This window comes from Ceratotherium simum, chromosome 10, assembly GCF_057802395.1.
Source record: "Ceratotherium simum simum isolate JZ-2026a chromosome 10, ASM5780239v1, whole genome shotgun sequence".
Taxonomy (NCBI): Eukaryota; Metazoa; Chordata; class Mammalia; order Perissodactyla; family Rhinocerotidae; genus Ceratotherium; species Ceratotherium simum.
The window spans coordinates 54,941,907-54,965,679 of record NC_141909.1 but is presented as its reverse complement, the minus strand read 5'-3'; the positions used below and the strand labels follow the sequence as shown (position 1 = coordinate 54,965,679).

Below are 23,773 nucleotides of genomic sequence, written 5' to 3'. Positions count from 1 at the left end.
AAATCACCAGAAGATTTGTTGTAGGTGACACTGTCACCAACCCCAGCTCTAAGAGAACATAAGGTAAACAAATGAATACAGCTAAAGCAAACATAGGGTAGAAGTATTCTTAACTTTAAGTGTTAAATGATATCATGCAGTAGTCACACAATGTCATTAATTTTCTCCTATATTGTGCAAAGTTAGACAATAAATGGATACTAAGGTTAAACACTAAGAATAAAATATGCTAGACGTCAAACTGTGGAACTAGAAAAGAACTGTGAAACAGATCCCATATTATAATTGAAAATATGATACATGTCAAATTATAAAACTGAATCCAGAAACAATTCAGTGTCACGATAAGGGATATTTTGATAACTGCTTTGAAACTTTAGTATTCATGTATAATAGCTTGTTAAAGAATTAAGACACATCATAACTTTGATTTTTTCAAGGGGTGTGGAATATTCTCTTAGATTTGAAGTTTTAAAATGTAACAATGATATTTTCTTCTCTGCCTCCTATTCATAATTTAAAATACAAGGATAACTTCACTGTAACATTTTCTCCTTTCTCAAGACAAGCTTGGCCACAGAACAAAATACATATGCAGCACACCTACCTTACACCCAAAATAAGACTAGCTTCTCGCCTACTCATTTTCTGCTCAAATCCTCCTTTATAGTAGGACGAAAGGCTCTGTACAGGAAAGAAAGAGCAAGAGATAATTAGTTCCATGTATGAGGTGCATGACCTCAATCCCATCACATAGCTGCAATAAGAGTAATGCATTTTACTAGAAGTCAACTTGAAATTGTAGGGGGGAAAAAGCACTAAACAACGATCCTTTACAAGAAACTATGACCCAGATGAACACTTAAAAAACGTTATCAATTTTTCACTTTCAAATACATTAATTTTTCTACACTGAGATATAACTGAAGGAATAAAAGAGATCAGCAGAAGCAAAAGGCTTGAGCTTTTTCTAAGCTCTGCTGTAATTTTTTCATTGGATAATCTTGACCAAGTCTTTTAATGTTGACATGACAGACATCTTTTTAACCTACTAGACTGGCTGACAGATAAAGAAAAGGAGGAACTGACAATGTGGGGAGGACATCGGGACAGCAGACAGGCAGGCCAAGAGAGACTGGAAAATTGGATTGAAAGGTCTCTGTGGCGGGAGAGGCATGAGCAAGGAGGAGAATAGTATTAGAGAGGTAACTGGGGCCAGACTGTGGAGGGCTTTGTAAGCAATGGAAATCATTTAGGATTTTATTCTCAGTGGTAGGAGAAGCCAGAGCACTGGAGTAATAAAATTTGACGTTATTTTGAAAGGATGACTCTAACGGCTGTGTGGAGAATGGAGAGATGCTAGAGTGGAGGCAGGAGACCAATTAAGAGGACATCACAATAACCTAGGCAAGAGATGATGGTGGGTGGATCAACATAGTAGTAGAGGAGGTAGTGAAAAATAATTCTGGATGTATTTTGAAAGCAGAACTAACATTTGGTTGGTGGATTGATATGGGGTATGAGAAAAAGAGAGGAATTAAGGATGATGTACTACACACTGTTAGACTCTGTGTAGATTCTCCTTAAGAAGTGACAGACTTACTCCTCAGACGCTGGGGCTGTTGCTGGCAGATAGTAATCAGCTGCCAAACTCTTTAGGAATTGCCTCAGCTGAATAAAATCAAGCTCATGTCCCCTTCCCATGGCAGTCTCTATCTAATGACTGGTTGACATGGGGGTATAAACACTGTAGTTCTCTAGGGCTCAGTCCTTGAACTTCTTACATATATTCACTTCCCAAATGATGTCATTTAGTCTCGTGGCCTCTTGCCCCAGCTTGGGACAACCACAATGAGCCATCTGAGCTTTTGTTATGACTACAATGCAGCCTAAATTGCCTCTCGGTCCTTCTTCCTTCTCTTCCCTTCTGGAGCTGTTGATCCTAAGAGCACTCCCTAATAAACTAACAGCTTGCTAATCCTTCTCTCAGTCTGCTTTCCAGAGAACTTAAACTGCAAATGACTTCAAGGTTTCTGGCCTAAACTGTCAAACTGCCATTTAATGACTTAGAGAAGAAGGAGTTGTTTGTTGTGGGTCACAGGTATCAGGAGATTGGTTTTCGTTATATTCAGTTTGAAATGTCCATTAAATATCTAAGTGGAGGAGAAGTCTGACCTGGAGATAACATTTGGGAGTCATGAGTTGTAGTACAGACAGTATTTAAAGCCATGAGACATCACCTAAGGAGTGAGAAGTCCAAACACTTGAGCCCTAGAACTGCAACGTTTAGCAGCACAGAAATGAAGAGGAGTCAGTAAAGGAAACTGAGAAGGCCCAGCAGTGAGGCAGGAGGAAAAGCAGACACCACAAGTGAGAAGTGAAAAATAGTTTCAAACACTTCTGATGGTCAAGTAAGCACACAAGTAAGATGTGTGCTAAGAATTGATGGCTAGATCTAGCAGAGTCAAAGACTTTGACAAGAGCTATAAGGAGTGAGAGTGAGTCTCATCAGAGTGAGTTTAAGAGAGAACAGGAGGAAAGGAATGGGAGACAGCAAGGAAAGACAACTTTTCAGGAGCTCTTAACAGAGAAAGAGGATGCATGAACTCAACTTTTAGAAGGAAAAACAAATGCATATACGATTGAATGCATAAATGCTTCTAAAATGTGAACACACATTTTTGTAAGGAAAAAAAATAAGTGTATGCTTACATAAAACAAAATCTGAAATGTGATGGGATTATGAATAATTTTTTTCTTCTTTATGTTTATTTTTACTTTCTAAATTTTCAATAATGAACACAGGCTGCTTATGCAATTAAAAAAAGGAGAACTAAATAAAAGAAACCAAGGAAATTATTAGAGCTTAAAAAATGAGTCCCAGGGAGCCAGATCTGGTCATTTATATGAGCTATTTTCTTCGACCAGCTTGTTATAAATTTTCACTTGGTAATAATTCCCTGGCAATTAATTAATTCAACAAACACTTCAGCACCTACTACGTGCCAGGAACTTTTCAAATGAGGTCAAGTTCCGTCCTTCATCACATAGATGCTAATCTATCCACGTACCAGTACTGTAAGGAATGTGACGTATGATTCCGAGTTTCAAGTAATTTAAAATCTAGTAAGAAAACAAAAAACAACCCCCTCCTCCAAGCCGTGAGGGGAGGAAGAGAATCAAATTAAGTACACATACTAACATGGACAAATTTTATATATATAGAAAAAAATATATATATACACACAAACATATACATAGGGGAATAATAAAGGAATAAGGAATATGTAGGGGAATATATACAAAAGGAAAGGGGATTTAACAGAGGATGGACAGTTGGTTTTAAGGTTTCTTTCAGAGACCAAAATTTTTACCGGATGCATACCTTATTCGCTGATATTTCTACAAGCTATTTATTTACCTTAGGGAGCTCCAAAATCAAATTTTCAGCATAATAAACATAAATTGATGATGTTTCATGAACTATTATTCCTACTGTAGTCACAAAGCTCATTAACCGTAAAAGCAGGTATTGTATCTGAGTGACTTTTTACTTTCAGTTTTGTCCAGGTGGAAAAGGAGACTTAGGAAAAGCTACTTAAAATCTAGCATCTGGATGAGGCTCACACCCTAAAACACTGACCTGCTTAAGAGTAAGTCAATCTGTACATATACAAACATCACAACCCTTCTAAAAGAATGAGATCATCCTGAGGATAGAAATTTAATATTTGGGGGCTGCAAACAGAAAAGTACACAAGGAAAAAAAAAAATTGCTCATGCTATTCAGCACATTTCTCCAGAGAAAATCATGCCTTCTAAATTCATACAAAATTTAGGTTTTATGAATAAAATTGTTATAACTATTTTAATATATTATTCAGTTTAAATTAATATGTGTCAGAGAGAAGACAACATGGCGGCGTAAGCAGACTCTGAATTCACCTCCTCCCACGGACACAGCCAATTAACAACTACTCGTGGAAAAATTACCCCTGAGACAGAACTGAAAACGGGATAGAGGAACTCGTGCAATGAAGGACAATCCTAATTGAGGTGAAAGAGGCAAAAACTCCCTTCTGGAGAGGAAAAACACCGCCTTCACAACCCGCCAGATTCACGACCGCCGAGGAGCAGCCCAAAGGTATGCAGCCTCCCTGGAGGAGCTGGGCCCTGAGCCAGGCGCGCCCCCACTGTAGGCATTTTGTGGACCCAGCACAATCGAGACAAGTGGAATAATATTTCACTTTGCCTGCTACTAAAATATTTGGGAATAACCCCATAAAAGATGGTTCACAAAGAAATTAAAACCAGTTCTTAAAGGGCCCACATGCAAACTCACCCGTTTCAGAAAGCAACCGAAAATCACCAGAAAGAAAGGTGCACAGTGCTTTGGTGAAAAGAGACTCACCTTATAGGCTCTGAGTGAAGTGCAGTGAGAGGTGAGACCTCTCCAGGGACTGGGACATTGTTGGCGGCCATTGTTGTGGCGTGGTGTGGGCATACTGACACAGAGGCCACTGGAGTTCTCCCTGGAGCTTGCTAGCCCAGGTCTGGCCCAACCACTAGAGCACCGATTTAATCCAGCTAGGCCAGAGGGACTGGCCCCACCGAACAACAAGCCCTTGGGCAACTCGTGGGCCTGCATAGATTGGTGACTGGATTCTCTGCAGCCTGGCAACTGAGCCGACTTCAGTGGGGCAGGGCGGGCACAAAGGAGCGGGTGGAGAATGTGGGGCGATGGTGGAGTCTGTAGGGCTCCCGCTGTGGAGAGACTGGGTCCACCTCAGGAGGTCGGGTCACGAACACGGGGCAGGATTGTCTTGACTGTGTGTGTGGACCTGTGGCGGACATGGCTTGTCAGCTACAGAAGACTTGTGCTTCTCAAAGACCCACATAGGGGAATGCCCAACCTTCCAAAGCCTGAAACAATTGGGTGCTCCCGTGCCTGAGGCCAGCACCACCCAGCTGCAATCCTCAGAGAGCTGACAAGACACCTAAAGGCTGGAGGCTTATAGCAATGTAAGCCCATGAGCCCAACAACCCGCCAAGCTGGGGACCTACTCACTTAAAAGAAATACTGCAAGACAAATGTGCTATTAGAACTTGCAGCCAACTGTGCTGGGCTCCCCACACCTGATAAAGAGACTGAAGAGCCCACAACAACTACAAGCAGCTGAGCATTACAACAGCTGGCCAGGAGCATGACTCGGCCTCCCTGGGCGCCTACAGGGAGAGCAAACAGGCCACAACAGAAGGACACACGTAGCCCACATAGAGGTCACCCCTGGAACGTTGAGAACTGAGGGAAGCACACTGCAGGCGTCACTTATATAAGGCATCACTTATATAAGGTCACCTGTCCAAGAGCAGGAGACATAGCTGACCTATATAATACACTGATATAAGCACAGGGAAAGAGGCAAAATGAGGAGGCAAAGGAACACATTCCAAGTAAGGGAACAGGTCAAAACCCCAGAAAAGGAACTAAGTGAAACAGAAATGAGCAACCTACCCAACAGAGAATTCAAACTAAGAGTGTTAAGGATGCTCACTGATCTGGGGAGAAGAACAGATGAACTCAGTGAGAACGTCAACAAAGAAATGGAAGATATAAAAAAGAACCAATCAGAGGGCGGGCCCCGAGGCTTGGTGGTTGGGTGAGCGCGCTCCACTGCTGGCGACCCGGGTTTGGATCCCGGGCTCGCACCGACGCGCTGCTTCTCCGGCCATGCTGAGGCCGCGTCCCACATGCAGCAACTAGAAGGATGTGCAGCTGTGACATACAACTATCTACTGGGGCTTTGGGGGGAAAAGTAAATAAACAAAATCTTTAAAAAAAAAAGAACCAATCAGAAATGAAGAATACAATACTGGAAATGAAAAATTCACTAGAGGGACTCAAAAGCAGAGTAGAGGATACAGAAGAACGGATCTGCAAGGGGGAGGAAAGACTAGAAGAAATTACCCAAGGTGAACAGGTAAAAAAGAAAAGAATTAAAAAGAGTGAGGACAGTCTAAGGGACCTCTGGGACAACATCAAGTGCACTAACATCTGTGTTATAGGTGTCCTGGAAGGAGAAGAGAGAGACAAAGGGGCAGAGAATCTATTTCAAGAAATAATAGATGAAAACTTCCCTAACCTAAGGAATGAAACAGACAGCCAGGTACAGGAAGAACAGAGAGCCCCAAACAAGATAAACCCAAAGAGGCCCACACCAAGACACATCATAATCAAAATGTCCAGAATTAAAGACAAAGAGAGTATCCTAAACCCAAAGAGGCCCACACCAAGACACATCATAATCAAAATGTCCAGAATTAAAGACAAAGAGAGTATCCTAAAAGCCGCAAGAGAAAGAGAAGTTACATACAAAGGAAACCCCATACGTCTATCAGCAGACTTCTCAGCAGAAACCTTACAGGCTAGAAGAGAGTGGCACGATATATTTAAAGAGCTAAAAGGAAAAAACTTACAGCCAAGAATACTCTACCTGGCAAGGTTATCATTCAAAATGGAAGGAGAGATCAAAAATTTCCCAGACAAGCAAAAATTAAAGGAGTTTGTCACCAAGAAACCAGTGCTACAAGAAATGTTAAAGGGAAAAAAGAAGACAGCAAATAGGAAGAATTATCCATTTCCATGATAAAAGGGTAATGGATACCACAAAAAAGACGTTCGATATGATATCAAAAAGATAAAACAAGGGAGGAGGGGAGTTCAAAGAGTAGAGCTTTCAGACAGAGATCAAACTAAAGAGACCATCAATTCTGTACAGAAGAAGAAAGCAACAGAGAAGGACTACTAAAACACTGAGAAAAAAAAAAAGTTAAAAAATGGCACTAAGTGCATACTTATCAATAGCTACTTTAAATGTCAATGGACTAAATGCTCCAATTAAAAGGCATAGGGTGGCTGACTGGATAAAACAACAAGACCCATATATATGCTGCATACAAGAGACACACTTGAGACCTAAAGACACTCACAAACTGAAAGTGAAGGGATGGAAAAAGATACTCCACGCAAATGGCAATGAAAAGAAAGCTGGGGTAGCAGTACTCATATCAGACAAAATAGACTGTAAAACAAAAACTGTAAAAAGAGACAAAGAAGGGCATTCCATAATGATCAAGCGAACAATCCAACAAGAGGATATAACACTTGTAAATATCTACACACCCAATGTAGGTGCACCTAAATATATAAAGCAGTTATTAACAGACATAAAAAGAGAAATAGACAGTAACACAATAATAGTAGGGGACTTTAACACTCCACTTACACCAATGGATAGATCATCCAAACAGAAGATCAATAAGGAAACATTGGCCTTAAATGACACACTAGAACAGATGGACCTAGTAGATATATACAGAGCGTTCCATCCAAAAACCGATGAATACACATTCTTTTCGAATGCACATGGAACATTCTCCAGCATTGATCACATATTAGGCCACAAAACAAGTCTCCATAAATTTAAGAAGATTGAAATATTACCAAGCATCTTTTCTGACCACAATGGTATGAAACTAGAAACCAACTACAGGAGGTAAATCAGAAAAGCCACAAATACGTGGAGATTAAACAAAATGCTACTGAACAAAGATTGGATCAACGAAGAAATCAAAAGAGAAATCAAAAAATACCTGGAGACAAATGAAAATGAAAATACGACATGCCAGAATTTATGGGATACAGCAAAAGTAGTTCTAAGAGGGAAGTTTATAGCAATACAGGCCTATCTCAACAAACAAGAAAAATCTCAAATAAACAATCTAACAATGCACCTAAAGGAACTAGAAAATGAAGAACAAACCAGGCCCAAAATCAGTAGACAAAGGGAAATAATAAAAATCAGAGCAGAAATAAATGAAATAGACACCAAAAAAACAATAGAAAAAATTAATAAAACCAAGAGCTGGTTTTTTGAAAAGATAAACAGAATTCATAAACCTTTAGCTAGACTCACCAAGAAAAAAAGAGAGAAGGCACAAATAAGTAAAATCAGAAAGGAAAGAGGAGAAATTACAACAGACACCTCAGAAATACAAAAGATTATAAGAGAATACTATGAAACTCTATATGCCAACCAATTCGACAATCTGGAAGAAATGGATAAATTCTTAGAATCATACAACCTTCCAAAACTGGATCAAGAAGAAGTAGAGAATTTGAATAGACCAATCACCAGTAAGGAGATCGAAACAGTAATCAAAAACCTCCCCAAAAATAAAAGTCCAGGACCAGATGGCTTCCCTGGTGAATTCTACCAAACATTCAAAGAAGACTTAACAGCTATCCTTCTCAAACTCTTCCAAAAAATTCAGGAGCGGGGGAAGCTCCCTAACCCATTCTACGAAGCCGACATTACCCTGATACCAAAACCAGACAAGGACAACACAAAAAAAGAAAATCACAGGCCAATATCACTGATGAACATCAATACAAAAATCCTCAACAAAATACTAGCAAATCCCATACAACAATACATTAAAAAGATTATACACCATGATCAAGTGGGATTTATTCCAGGTATGCAGGGAAGGTTCAACATTTGCAAATCAATCAATGTAATATACGACATTAATAAAATGAAGAATAAAAATCACATGATCATCTCAATAGATGCAGAGAAAGCATTTGACAAGATACAGCATCCATTTATGATAAAAACTCTGAATAAAATGGGTATAGAAGGAAAGTATCTCAACATAATAAAGGCCATATATGAGAAACCCACAGCTAATATCATTCTCACTGGTGAAAAACTGAAAGCTATCCCTCTAAGAACAGGAACCAGACAAGGATGCTCACTGTCACCACTCCTATTTAACATAGTATTGGAAGTCCTAGCCAGAGCAATCAGGCAAGAAAAAGAAATAAAAGGGATCCAAACTGGAAAGGAAGATGTGAAACTGTCACTATTTGCAGATGACATGATTTTATTTACAGAAAACCCTAAAGAATCCACCAGAAAACTTTTAGAAGTAATAAACGAATATGGGAAAGTTGCAGGATACAAAATTAACATACAAAAATCAGTTGCATTTCTATACACTAACAAGGAAATAGGAGAAAGAGAAATTAAGAACACAATCCCATTTACAAGTGCAACAAAACAATAAAATACCTAGGAATAAACTTAACCAAGGAGGTGAACGATCTGTACATCGAAAACTATAAAACATTGCTGACAGAAACTGAAGAAGACACAAAGAAATGGAAAGATATTCCGTGCTGTTGGATTGGAAGAATTAACATAGTTAAGATGTCCATACTTCCTAAAGGAATCTATACATTCAATGCAATCCCTATCAAAGTTCCAACAACATTTTTCATAGAAATAGAACAAAGAATCCTAAAATTTATATGGAACAACAAAAGACCCCGAACAGCTAAAGGAATCCTGAGAAAAAAGAACAAAGCTGGAGGTATCACACTCCCTGATTTCAAAATATACTACAAAGCTACAGTAACCAAAACAGCATGGTACTGGCACAAAAACGGACACACAGATCAATGGAATAGAACCGAAAGCCCAGAAACAAACCCACACATCTATGGACAGCTAATCTTCGACAAAGGAGCCAAGAACATACAATGGAGAAAAGAAAGTCTCTTCAACAAATAGTGTTGGGAACACTGGATAGCCACATGCGAAAAAATGAAAGTAGACCCTTACCTTACACCATACACAAAAATTAACTCCAAATGGATTAAAGACTTGAATGTAAGACCTGAAACTATGAAACTTCTAGAAGAAAACATAGGAAGTACGCTCTTCGACATCGGTCTTAGCAACATATTTTCGAGCACCATGTCTGACTGAGCAAGAGAAACAATAGAAAAAATAAACAAATGGGACTACATCAAACTAAAAAGCTTCTGCACAGCAAAGGAAACCATCAACAAAACAAAAAGACAACCTAACAATTGGGAGAAGATATTTGCAAACCATACATCGGATAAGGGCTTAATCTCCAAAATATATAAAGAACTCATGCATCTCAACAACAAAAAAACTAACAACCCAATTAAAAAATGGGCAAAAGACCTGAACAGACATTTCTCCAAAGAAGATATACAGATGGCCAACAGACACATGAAAAGATGTTCAAAATCATTAACTATCAGAGAAATGCAAATCAAAACTACAATGAGATATCACCTCACGCCTGTCAGAATGGCCATAATTAACAAGACGGAAAACGTGTTGGAGAGGATGTGGAGAGAAGGGAACTCTCATACACTGCTGGTGGGAGTGCAAACTGGTGCAGCCACTATGGAAAACAGTATGGAGATTCCTCAAAAGATCAAGGATAGAACTACCATATCATCCAGCTATTCCACTGCTGGGTATTTATCCAAAGAACTTGCAAACACCAATACGTAAAGATACGTGCACCCCTGTGTTCACTGCAGCGTTATTCACAATAGCCAAGACTTGGAAGCAACCTAAGTGCCCATTAAGGGACGAATGGATAAAGAAGATGTGGTATATACACACGATGGAATACTACTCAGCCATAAGAAACGATGAAATCCAGCCATTTGTGACAACATGGACGGACAGTGAGGGTATTATGCAAAGTGAAATAAGTCAGAGGGAGAAGGTCAAATACTGTATGATTTCCCTCATTAAGTAGTAGATAACAACAACAACAAACAAACACATGGAGACAAGAGATTGGATTGGTGGTTACCAGAGGGGAAGTGGGGAGGAAGGAGGGCGAAAGGGACAATTCGGCACAAGTGTGTGGTGATGGGTTGTAATTAGTATTTGGGTGGTGAACATGATGTAATCTATGCAGAAATAGAAGTATAATGATGTACACCTGAAATTTACACAATCTTATAAACCAATGTAACTGCAATAAATAAAAAATTCAAAAAAAATAATAAAATAAATAAATAAATAAAAATTAATTAATTAATATCTGTGTCATCAGCAAGCACAAAACTATAACTCTACCCCTCAGCATCCTCCAGTAAAATATAAGTAAAAGGGTCTTTTAAGCTTACAAATCATATACCAATATTACATTATATTAGGATATACAGATATAAGGCAATTCAGAACCATTTTTGGACAACACTGGTGGGCCAAGGAAATGTTTAGATCCATAAAAATGAGATTACAATAAGGAACAACTATATCATCAAATAGACGAAGTATATGGTTATATTTTTCCAATAAAATTTCCAAGAACAGAAACAGTGGGATTCCACTAGTTTATTCAGTCGTCTATTTGAAAAACCTTACAAATTATTGTTTTGTATTATTCTATTCATAAAGTATATATATAAACAAGAGAAATCAAAATCATTTTCCTCCTAAAATTAGCATTAAATGCTGTAGTGTCATATAGTATCAAAGGAGGTATGAAACGAACCAAGTTAAAAGTCTTGGGGCTCGCCTGGTGGCCAACCTGGTGATCTGGACAACCACCTCCGGAAATACTGCAGAATGTAGAACAAAAAGAGAAGACAGAAAATAAGAGATAAAGTGTTAAGAGACATAAAGGATAGATTCAGAGGTCCAACATCTTTCTAATAAGAGTTCCAGGAGGAGAAAAGAGAAATAATGGAAGGAAAAAATGTAAAAGAATCTTACAAAACAAAAGACAGACAATTTTCACATAAATTAAGGCTCTCTAGGAATTCTGGTGAAATTTCAGAATATCAATAATAAAGAGAAAATCCTCAAAATTTCCAGAGTTAAACAACAAACAAAAATCACCAAAAACCAAAAACCAAAAGCCAAACAACAAAAGAAAACCAAAACAGGCTGCATACAAAAGAATAAGAACACCAGAAAATCTGGCCGAGAGTCTCTGAGTACCAAAAAATCTGGCTGAGAGTATGCAGGAAAGCATGAATGGGCACCAAGGTTCAGTCTGAGCAGAGACTTTTGCACTCCACTACTAGCTCCACCAGATTCCAAGAAGCCAGCAGCTAAACGATAATTAACGTGAGAACAAAAAAAAACTGTTTAACAGAGAAAAACTTAAAACATTTACCATCCATGCATTCCATATGAAAAAATTACTCCAGGCAGTATTCCAGCAAAATGAAAAAAGAAAAGCATGAGAAAAATAAAGACGAGATTTAAGAACAAGATGATGTTAAAGTGTTGAGGAAGCAAATAAAGTTTAAGAAAACAATGAAAAGAGAACCCATATGAACCTGATCCTTGAACATCCTCCTTTGAGTGGCAGAATTTAGTAGCATACAATTATAGTTCCTATTTTTTAGTAACTATATTTGGTTCAATAATGAATCATATTTACAAAATCAAAACACTGTGAACACTGCATTTATGAAGTCTGACTTTTTGGAATCATTAGTGCCAAGAGAAACTATGCACATTATTTCATTTCTCAATTTCCCTGGAATGATTAATATTTAAATAATTGTTTAAAAAACTAGATGTTCACTGAGGTATAAGTACGATGATAAAGACATTTTAAGATGGTTCACTGAGAACTGCAAGAGTAGTACTTTGTGAAAAAGGGGCCAGATTTATCAAAAGCCATGTTTCTTAACTTGAAGCCCACAAAGCAGAGGGAAAGGGGGGCATGCATTATTTCCCTCTCTCAAAGAAGTGCACGTGCCAGGCCCAGTATACCCACAATAATCTCTTAAACTACTCCACCTTATCTGTGAGCCTCCACAGAGCAGTGAAAATTTTCTTATTTTCTTGCTTTCTCTTCCTTTACAACATTAAATAAATAATGTAGTTCTACAAAACTTGGGAGTCTTCTATTTATGGTACAAATATATCTACTGAAGACCACCATAACAGAAGAGAAATGATTTCTGAAACTCTCTCCATTTATTATATATAAACATATGGAAAGACAAAACCACGTTCATTTAAAGAACTATGTCACTATTTCCACTCCTGTTACTCAATTTCAAGCCACCATCATCTCTTTTACCTGGACTATCTCAATACTTTCTTTTTTTTTTTTTTTCTAATTTTATTTTATTTATTTTTTTCCCCCAAAGCCCCAGTAGATAGTTGTATGTCATAGCTGCACATCATTCTAGTTGCTGTATGTGGGACGCGGCCTCAGCACGGCCGGAGAAGCGGTGCGTCAGTGCGCGCCCGGGATCCGAACCCAGGCCGCCAGCAGCAGAGCGCACGCACTTAACCGCTAAGCCACGGGGCCGGCCCCATCTCAATACTTTCTTAACTGGTTTCACAGTTTCTACTCTGGCTCATTCTAGTCTGTACTCTATGCAGCAGGCAGAGTGATAATCTAAAATGAAAATCACATCGTCCCCATGCTCAAAACCTTCCAAAGGCTTTCCCATCATACTTCAAGTAAAATTTGCAGTTTTTATCATAGTCTATTAGGCCCTAAGTGATCCGGGCCCAAACTACCACTATTCCCTTCGCACACTCCACTAGAGTTACTCTTGCTGCTAAGCTCATTTCCACCTCAGGACCTTTGCAGTGTTCCCACTGTCTAGAAAGCTCTTTCCTCAGATGTTCACATGGCCTGGTCTCAGAAAGTCCTTCCCTGACCTATCTAATATAGATTCTACTCCACTGTTATTCTTTAACCTCTTACCCTGATTTAGTTTTCTTAAAAGCATTCAACACTTCTACATATTATATATCTTACTTATTCATTTATTAATTGTCTCCACTAAAATGTAAGCTCCTAGACAGCAGTGTCTTTGTCTGTTCCATAACTATATCCCACTCCCTACAATAATGTCTGGTATGTAGTAGGTGCTTAATGAATATTTATGGAATGAATACTAAATACCTAGTAATACTTTAGCCAAATAAAATATAAATAGGAAAACAAAAAATAAACACATGCTCTCTCTAATCAACAGACATGCATTTATAGGGTCTGCAAAAACCCTTGTAGTTCTTTTGAACCTGAGTTTAATTATTTGTTAGTATGTCATCCTTTGAAGGTGTGGTCACTGTTCATGACTAAGCCTGACAAGCCTGTAATGCCTTTGCTAAAACAAGCCATTCATTCTCAAATTGTTGCAAGCCAAGCTGACGTATCCCAGATCTGCTTCTGTTTCCCAGAAGTCAATGTTTATGCTGCCCTGCTTTCTTGAGTTTTCTTTGCATGGTCTCCAGTGGTCACAAACCACAGTCCACCACACTATAGCTTTTTAGATAGCTACTATCATTTATTCTTCACTTGTATTCAGCTTAGCAGAGTAGCTATACTGCTGGTGGATGAATATATAAGTCCTACAGGATATCAGGGTTGGAATCTTCTAATTTTATGTTTGAGATGGCCAGATGTGGTGGTACAAGGAGACTAGTTTCAAATTTCAAGATGAAATAAACTCTTGGGTAAGCTCCATCAGGACAGGGACCATTTGTTAACCAGCTATGCCTAGCTCCTGGCACAGGACTGTTATATGGTGGACAACCACTAAATGACTAAATGAACACTAATTAAACAACGAAAATAAATTACCTCAAAGTTTATGTAATACTACTAAAAGGAATATAATATAATTAGATGTCAAAACCAAAAATAAGGTTAGATATAAAAATAACGTGACCAAGAAACTAAATCAATAAATTAGACAAACTCCCTGATGACATAACAAAGGAAGTAAACTTCTACAAACATTAGAAAATCCAAGACATTTTTCTATCTGAGACATAATTACTATCAAATACGGCACATAAACAGAAATCAAAATTAGTTTTCTAAAGCCATCTTTAACTTACAGGAGTTGAAATCTTCTTGGCGGTTTCTGTGATTACTTGTTCTAGAGGTTTCCAGATCTGAAATGCATAGCGACCTAAGTAGCAATAGGAATAAAAGGAAATATATTTTCTACAATGAAAGTCAATACCCACAAGGCGCTTACCACAGTATTTATTTCTGGTTTACTTTATATATGTTATTTCAATAACTATTTCAAAATTTATCAGGAAGATGATCACACTTTTTCAAATTTCTAATTTATTGAATGGAGGACAGAATTTCATTTTAATATAATTATCACAGCTATAAAATTTATCAAGTTATAGTTCATAATTATAACATCAGGAAATTTCAATGTTTACATATAATATCTTACATTTTATATGATGTTATAGATCACCAAAAAATAACATCCAAGTACTCTTTTCACAACAAACTGTACATAAAGTCCTTTACCTATAAAGATACTCATGAATCTAAAATAATTAACTGTATTGCTTTTCACAGTGATAATCACTTTGAAATATATAGAGAACAAATATTGGTTTTTTTGTTTTTGGGAGGAAGATCAGCCCTGAGCTAACATCTGATGCCAATCCTCCTCTTTTTTTGCTGAGGAAGATTGGCCCTGGGCTAACATCTGCGCCCATATTCCTCTACTTTATATGTGACACCGCCACAGCATGGCTTGGCAAGCGGTGCGTCCGTGCGTGCCCAGGATCTGAACCTGTGAACCCCCGGCCGCTGAAGCAGAGTGCACGCACTTACCCACTTGTGCCACCGGGCCAGCCCCCGAACAAATACTGTTTATGATCTATACAACATAGGAATGATTTTAATTGAGTTACCTCTAAAGTAAAAAAGCTATTACGTAGGAAATATTTACTAAGGATGTTCATTACCAATTTCTCACTGAGGATGACTACTCTCCTAAAAACTTATTTTATTTGAGTGCTTTCTTTTCTTAGGCATCCTAATAATCAAAACTCCCTTGAATCTTGACAACCAAGAATCAATAGCAAAACAGGTCCTACGGGCCAGCCCCGTGGCTTAGCGGTTAAGTGCGCATACTCTGATGCTGGCGGCCCGGGTTCGGATCCCGGGCCCACACCGACGCACCGCTTCTCTGGCCATGCTGAGGCTGCATCCCACGTACAGCAACTAGAAGGATGTGCAACTATGACATACAACTATCTACTGGGGCTTTGGGGGAAAAATAAATAAATAAAATTATAAAAAAAAAAAAAAAACAGGTCCTAAATTGTCTTAAGGGCACAGAACAAGAATAAAATATTATCTAGCTAATTTACCTTTTGTATCCTAACCAAAATGTTTGTCTACTAATACTAGTGTCTCTTCCCAAAAGTCGTGCTAGAAAACCAGTTACGACGCTCTGGACTTCAATGCAATTTCTAACCATAAACTTATTTGCAAAGCAAGATTTTCACTGGGAAACTTAAACTACACAGACCTTTTAGAAGAAGTTATCTGTCTAAATATACTGTTATTCCTGTGCAAACAATATGTTATAGTGAAAAACAGGATGCTAGAAACGGGAAGATGCGAAGCAGTCAATCTAAATAAGAGATAAAAAGCTCTTGAGATCAAGGGGAACAGTAAATAAAGTGAAATTAAATGAGGATGAAACCCTAGCTTATCTAAATCGCTTATCATATAGATGTCAACTTCCATTTGATTCTACAACAGTATAAAAGACAGCTTTTAAATTACCTCAAAATTCCTTCAAAACCACAATCAGGCTGTCTCAATGTAAAAAAGCAATTAAAGGCTTCAAGAAATGACATCTGTAGATTTTAAGCATAAACCAGAAGACCTGGTTCCAACAAGTCTAAGAGTACTTTCTCCTAAATTCTATTACTCAGTTGTATTTGGCTCTGGAAGAAATCTGCCTGTTATTTAATATTCTAGTTAGTAATGTGAATTTGGCAACAGTGTGGTATGTACAGAATACATACACCAATTCTCATTTCAGGAAGAAGGCCCTGGCAAAAGTACATCTTTCCCTAATTTCAAATAAAAATGTTACATTTGAATTTGAAATAACTAAGCCTATTCTGCTATAATAATTAATACTAAAATTATTTTATGTTTATGGGCTAGTTTGTCAGAATTCCTTTTCAGACATGATACTCTCCTCATGAAACCTCATTAATAGTTAACTATAGTTATATAATGAGACACAAGACCTTGTTGGCACAAAAACCAAGAGAATCTGAACCACTGATCCTGGTTTTAAAGTCCTTACTGTTACCGGTGCTTTAAATGAGACTTGTGTGAAATTAAACACCATGCAAAACAAAACAAAAATCTTTTCTCATTTTTCTATTGGATCGTAATAAACACAATGGAATGTAGCTTCACCTGAAAAGAAGATCCAATTAACAAGACCAAATCCATGGACCTTAGAGACACAAATGCTAAAACAAAACATGTAAATCTTTATCAACAAGGAATGCTCTCAGATTAACATTTAATTAGGGAATAACTATGCAATTTAATACTATAAGTTAGTGACTAGAAGAGCTAGCAATTGTGCTTTAAATCTTTATAACTATTCTTCCTTAAAAGGTGATTTTTGGCAGTAAAAGAAATTCTCCTGGGTTTATCAAAGAAATTACAACAATATTAAAAATAAAGTAATAAATACACTACAGGGAACAACTATGCTCATCAGAAAGAACTGACACTCAGGAAATGTGCAATCCTATATGCAAGAAAAAACACATATGGAAGAATAAAAGAACTCCGTATCACTTATCCTGCTTCATATTAAACGTTTTTTTTTAATAGTACACTATAGCTCAAACTAAAAAAATGCCAGGAAGATCAACTATTGTTGGGACTAGTGTTCCTAGCGTTTGTATCATTAATTTTCTTCACTACAAAGTTTATCTAAATTTTGCTACACTGACAAATGTTCAGTGACTATAAACAGTGAAAAGAATGGGAATGTATAATGTCTTAAAACCAAAAACCTCAGAATACTAAGAGTCTGCTCATGAATCACTTTAGAAGCTATTTGGAAATATTTCTCTCCCAACACTTATTGATATGTACCCTTTGTTTACCTTACCTGCAAATGCAAGAGCTGCAACACCCAGGCCTACAGCTATCAGACTTCTTGCCTAGGAGGAAAAAATGATTATCAGTGTTACACACTGAGTTTTAAAAGTAAATCATTTTAAATAATGAGAACAATTATGTTGAATACATTTTCTTTAAGCTCTGCCTTAAGAAAATCCATAGTGTCTATGGGATTATATCTGCTGTGCACTGTATCAGCTAATGTTCAGTGAACTACAATAATTCTGCATATCATTTAATATTCATATATTTGAATTCATTCTAACCAAGAGCTTTTATGTTACCTATCGCTAAAATGTTTTCTATAGACTGTTCTTAATATTGTGGGTTTAATATATTTATCTTCTATAAAGATAAAGGCACATATTTCCTCTTCCACTACATTCGTGATGCTCAATGGCATTTGTTATGTTTAAAAATTTGATAAAACATTATATCCATCTTTAGTAAAGAAGTCAAACTGCCAAAAATTAGTAAAGATGATGAATAACTTACAAGCTAGTTTATTTCTACCTTTTTAGACCAATGTAAAAATTTTAAATAAGAGCCATGAGTTCTGAATCTAAAGTTATGAGCTCATTCTGATAAAAATCTATTTTAAATCAGTTATATAGTCCATATTAATCTATGCTTTTCTCCTTAACCATCTCAGGAAAATATTTAAATCATAACAAAAAGGTTTATGTAGCAGAGGTCAATGGTTGCCCCCCAATATCCATTCTCCCTTTCTTCTATGGGATCAGGAATTCCTAATTTAGCCAGACATGTATTTCCAAGCTGCCCTTAGACTTAAGTATGGCTATGTTAACTAAGTGTTGGCTTATAGGATATAAACAGTGGTGTGCGCAACTTCTGAGAAGTCCTTCAGGGGATGAGGAGAATGTCCTTCTCCGTTTCCATTCCTCCTTCCTGCTGGCTGGAATGTAGATATCATACCTGGAGCAGCCATCTTGGATAAAGAAGGAAGAACAATGAGAGGAAAGGAGGCTGTATTCTGGATGATCACAGAGCTGCCACAGCACCCCTGGACTGCCTCTATTTACATGAGATAAAAATAAAATTCTATCTTCCTAAACCACTATTATTTTCAGTTTTCAGGCACTTGCAGCCAAATCAAATTTTGATGGATATAGAACTAAGGAAAGACAGCAAAGAAATGTTTTTGTCTGATTAGTGGTGAGAGAGGTAAATCCGTAAGATCTAGCAAAGATTTTTAAAAAGCTAGAATAATCTCACTAGGGAACAGAATGGATTCATTTCACACTGGTGCAGAAGTCATAAAATGGAGGCTGAGACTGAAGGGACGCTAACACCAAAAAGCCCTATAGCCCTCAGTCTTCAAGTTCCGTAAGGAAATACAAGTCTTAGGAAATCAAAGCCCTAAATCTTCAAAGGAAGACTTTATAATGAGAAACATCAGTGACAAAGGGCAGCTGCACGAAGATGCTCTAACTTAATATCCAGTAACTCCATCTTAGAAATCTAGAGCTCTTCATCGACAAGATGAAGTAAGCTCACCTACGCTTCTCCTTAGTTCCAGTTCTAAGATATACCTTTTCACCAGGCAATTACACTAGAGCAATTTCAATAAAGGAAGATTCTTTCCCGGGGAGAGGAGGGAAAACCTCGAGCTGGCTGTCCAGAGAGGCAAAATAGTCTTCAAGGTTCCTTTCAGGTCCTCTAGACTTAATCCTGAACAGAAGGGAGGTGAGTATTGATTTAAAGATGTTCTGTCAAGGTACAGTTTCATCATTTTCTGGAGCTGCCTCAGTGCTATATATTTTCAGTTTTCCAGTCTTATCTTCCATTGGTTCACTTTAAGGACCCTGAGTCCAACCAAACTCCTCAACTGTTTCATGTGTAAATTTGTTTCCTTCCTTATAACCTTGTTTATTCTTTCATCTGACTAGAAATATTTACCTTGGCCTACCCAGATCCAACCTATTCTTTTTTTGGTTTTGTGAGGAAGATCAGCCCTGAGCTAACATCCACGCCAATCCTCCTCTTTTTGCTGAGGAAGACCGGCCCTGAGCTAACATCTATTGCCAATCTTCCTCCTTTTTTTTCCCTTTTTCTCCCCAAAGCCCCAGTAGATAGTTGTATGTCATAGTCGCACATCCTTCTAGTTGCTATATGTGGAACACCACCTCAGCATGGCTGGATAAGCGGTGCGTCAGTGCACGCCCAGGATCTGAACCCGGGCCACCAGTAGCAGAGTGCACACACTTAACTGCTAAGCCACGGGGCCGGGCCCAGATCCAACCTACTCTTAATATTTCAGCTTGAATCTGCCACAGAATGAGAAAAGTCATTTGCAACAAATAACAGACAATGAGCACATATCCAAATATACATATAGAATTCCTCTACATTAATAATAAGACAGACAACCCAATAGAAAAATGGGCAAAAGACTAGGTTAGGGACTTCACAGAAAAAGTCTAAATGGCTAATAAACATATGAAAAGGTGTTCAACTTCAAGACTAACTAGGGAATGCTAACAGTAACAACAACAAAACCAAAATGGTGTAGAAACGATAATATCAGAACATAAAGATCTCCGGCCTTTGTGGAACTTGTTCTGTCCACTGATGCATCTCAAGCACCAAGCAACAGTATCCACACTTCCTAGGGTTCTTGTGAGGATAAAATGTAATAATGTATGTAAAGGACTTAGCACAGAGGCTTGGCACATGGTAAACAGTCAGTAAACATGAACTGCTTTGAATATTATCAATAAAAATAACTAGCTTTATTGAATGTAAGTGGTATAACAGAGGGGTGAACAGCGTTCTATAACCCTTAAATCTGTCTGAGTAAGAGAAGATTCATAGAAGTGGTTTTTGAGGTAGGCCCTAGAAAACAAACTGGTCTTCTCTAGATTAAACAATCCAAATTTTCATTTTGAAAAATGCATTTGAAAAATATAGTCTTGAGAAGGTGAGTTATTCTAATTTCACATTTTAGATGAATAATTATTATATCATTTTTACTATTTCAACTATTCAAAGTATGTAAAAGAGACAAATAGTTGCCTTTATAATTCCAAACAGATTTTTATTTCAAGGTATTTATATCAGAAACATTAAACCATTAGGCATTTGATTGTTTTTCACTTGAACAAAAACTGTGTTTAACAATAAAAATTCAATTTAATTTAACAAATGAGTATTGAGCACTCTGCTGATTATTCTCCATTTGTCTCTCCAGATCCATTCTCCACCCTTCTCTGCCTTGATGTGTACCTCTGCCTCCCTTTATCTCTAAAGACATCATCTAGTTCTCACTTGCCCTTTAGTTTCTGGTTGGGTTTTGCCAAGGAGAGGAAGTGTCAACAGAATTCCATCAACAGGTTACTAATCCCAGGGGAGGACTCCCAACACTACTCCACCTTGCACCTTGCTGTCAAAGTTGCCAAGGAAAATACAACACAGTCAAGCACTGGACAGAACAATGCTTTACTTGCAGAGGGAAGAGACAGTAAGATCAGCTCTGACTGTACACATTGGTCCCTTAAGGCCAGTGAGTGCCCGTGGCAGCAAGCACTCAAAGGGAAATTGGCCAACGGGCACTCCTCTTGTGCTGCAACAGAAAGACCACTCTCCCTCTCCATGCCACCCCACCCCCGGAATCTGAAACACTGAAAGCAAGAGCATGCATGAGGGCCACTGACTATGTGCTCAAACAGAACAAAGGAACACTCACTGAGCCTGAAACAAGGAAAGGTAATCCCAAAAAGGTGATAACCCCAGCACAAGCTGTGTGGGCTCCTTCTCTCTTGGTAGGAAGTGTTCCAAGCCCAAGGCCCATCCTTACATGGCCAAGCAGGGTCGAAAGACTATGCAAATGAGACTGTCTTTCCCAACAGGAATCATTAGCAGAAGAGCGAAGAGTGGAAGGAGATAGAAATAATGGTACAATTTATTCTCTGTTATGTTTCCTCTTTGGCCACAGCTCCTGTTGAGTGGCTCCCCTTCCATGCCCACAACTTCACTGCATTCTGGAACATAGTTACCATTCTCTTGCCTCTTTGCCTGGGTGGATAACAATGTTTCCAACTGTTGCTAGTCCCTGGGTGATTGATCATCCCTTTCTGGTTACCTTACACCATGCCCACACCTCTGCAAATAGTCCCTTTATTAAACTATCTTCAAAAAAACCATCCATCTGCTACTACCAGTACCCTCACTGATACAAACATCGTTATATACCAGTCACTATACTATGCACAAGAGATGGAGCAAAACAAGGCAAAGGCCTATATCAAATGAGTCCTATGTAGGACCTTGAAAATGGTGGGCCTCCAGTGTTTACACTAATTTCCCAAAGATGATTATTTTTATCCTTATTACAACATTTACTGCACTAAATTATAGTTAGATGCGTTCTCTCTCCTTTAGCTTTTCTAGATATCAAGAGCCTTTAGAAATCTGATGAAATCTATGGATCATTGTCTCAGAAAACCACAAATATACACAGACTACTAATTTTTTGTATATAATTTGAGGAGACCCATGAGTTTCCCCAAAGCCCTTCAGTTCACAAGCTCAACCCTAAGAAACTCTGTAAAAAAATAATAAATAAGCAAGTTCACTGAAGTCTAGAAGGGTGTATTATTCACCTTTGAGCTCTTAGAGCACATGAGACCTACCATATATATCTCATTTTTCATTCATTCAATAAGAAAAATGTTGATGCTAGAATTGATCTATATTTCTAAAGACTAACTTACAAAAGATAAACACAAAAGGCCTTGCAACCTTTAAAAACAAACCCAAATTAGGTAGATCACCGAAGCAAATAAGGATGTTCAATAATGACCAGAAACTGTGCAATCAAATCTTATTTATCCACAAAGTATAGCACAGCTAACCAAAAACTCATTTCTTTACTGGATTTAAAATTCTTTATTGGAAGGGGGTTGTATATGAATTACCTCTTTAATTATATTTTTAATTAACTTGATATTAAAATAGTTTATACTTTTTGAGCATAAATAATTGATAACAAACAAAAATACTATTTGGAAGTTGAACTCAAAATTTTGAAAAAATATCATGTATCCCACACAACCAGATTTTGTACTCTGAAATAAGAGTAAACATCCTTCTCAGCAAGTTTTCTGTGGAAATACTAAGTCCATTAGATACAAGCAATTAATTTAAAACTTTAACCTTAACTGGTCCAGAATAAGAATATGATTTGTTTTCTAGAAAAAAATATTTATTTTACTACCTAACATTTTTTCATTCACTAAAAAGTCATTGGTAATTTTTTAGACACAAATTTAGAGAGCTCTAAAACAACAAGTTCCTCTAACCTTCCACATATGTGAATGACCCAAACCACGGAAAAGAAACTAATTGAAAACACTATAGAAAATAGGAAGTACAAGGAGAGTCAATCTGAAATCTGAGCCAGTAATTCACACAGAACTCTGGACCATACCTTTATCTGACCTTAATTTTTAAAAGTAAAATAACATCTAAAACATACTGAGACTTTTAAATAGACCATGGTTCATTTGGCATAACTGTAAATATCAGAGAATTCCATCAACATCTTCTCTATTTTACTACTGTTAAAAAAAATTTCACAAATGCTTTATCACTATGCTATTTCACATTTACTTAAACTTCAGTATTGTATCCTCAGGCTAACAGGATCTATTTTGTTTCTTTTATACATACAACACAGTATTTGATCTGGTGGCAAGCACAAAAATATACTTCAATTTTTATTTTGAATGTTTTTTAAACAATGACGCTTTAAAACTAAATTGCCAGTAACAGAACGACAAAAGTGCCATTGAAAAGACAATTTAAAAGCAAAATAGTGAATCTGGCATAGTGTTAATGCCACAAGTGGAGTCATTTTCTATCAACCAGGCAATAATTAGGTTAAATGTCTAATACTGCTCAAGGGACTAGAATGACATCATGGTACACCTGTGATTTT

General features: G+C 37.5%; 1 protein-coding gene across 1 annotated transcript in view; it reads right to left on the bottom strand.

The window, feature by feature from the left end:
- The window catches only part of DNAJC15 (DnaJ heat shock protein family (Hsp40) member C15), a 79,289-nt gene that overhangs the window by 33,204 nt on the left and 22,312 nt on the right, over nucleotides 1-23,773 (bottom strand). Inside the window, exons 2-4 of the mRNA XM_004433628.3 lie at nucleotides 17,804-17,855; nucleotides 14,730-14,803; nucleotides 608-684 (exon numbers count right to left, since the gene is read on the bottom strand). Coding sequence (XP_004433685.1) covers nucleotides 608-684; nucleotides 14,730-14,803; nucleotides 17,804-17,855 — 203 coding nt within the window. The remainder of the gene's footprint in view (nucleotides 1-607; nucleotides 685-14,729; nucleotides 14,804-17,803; nucleotides 17,856-23,773) is intronic.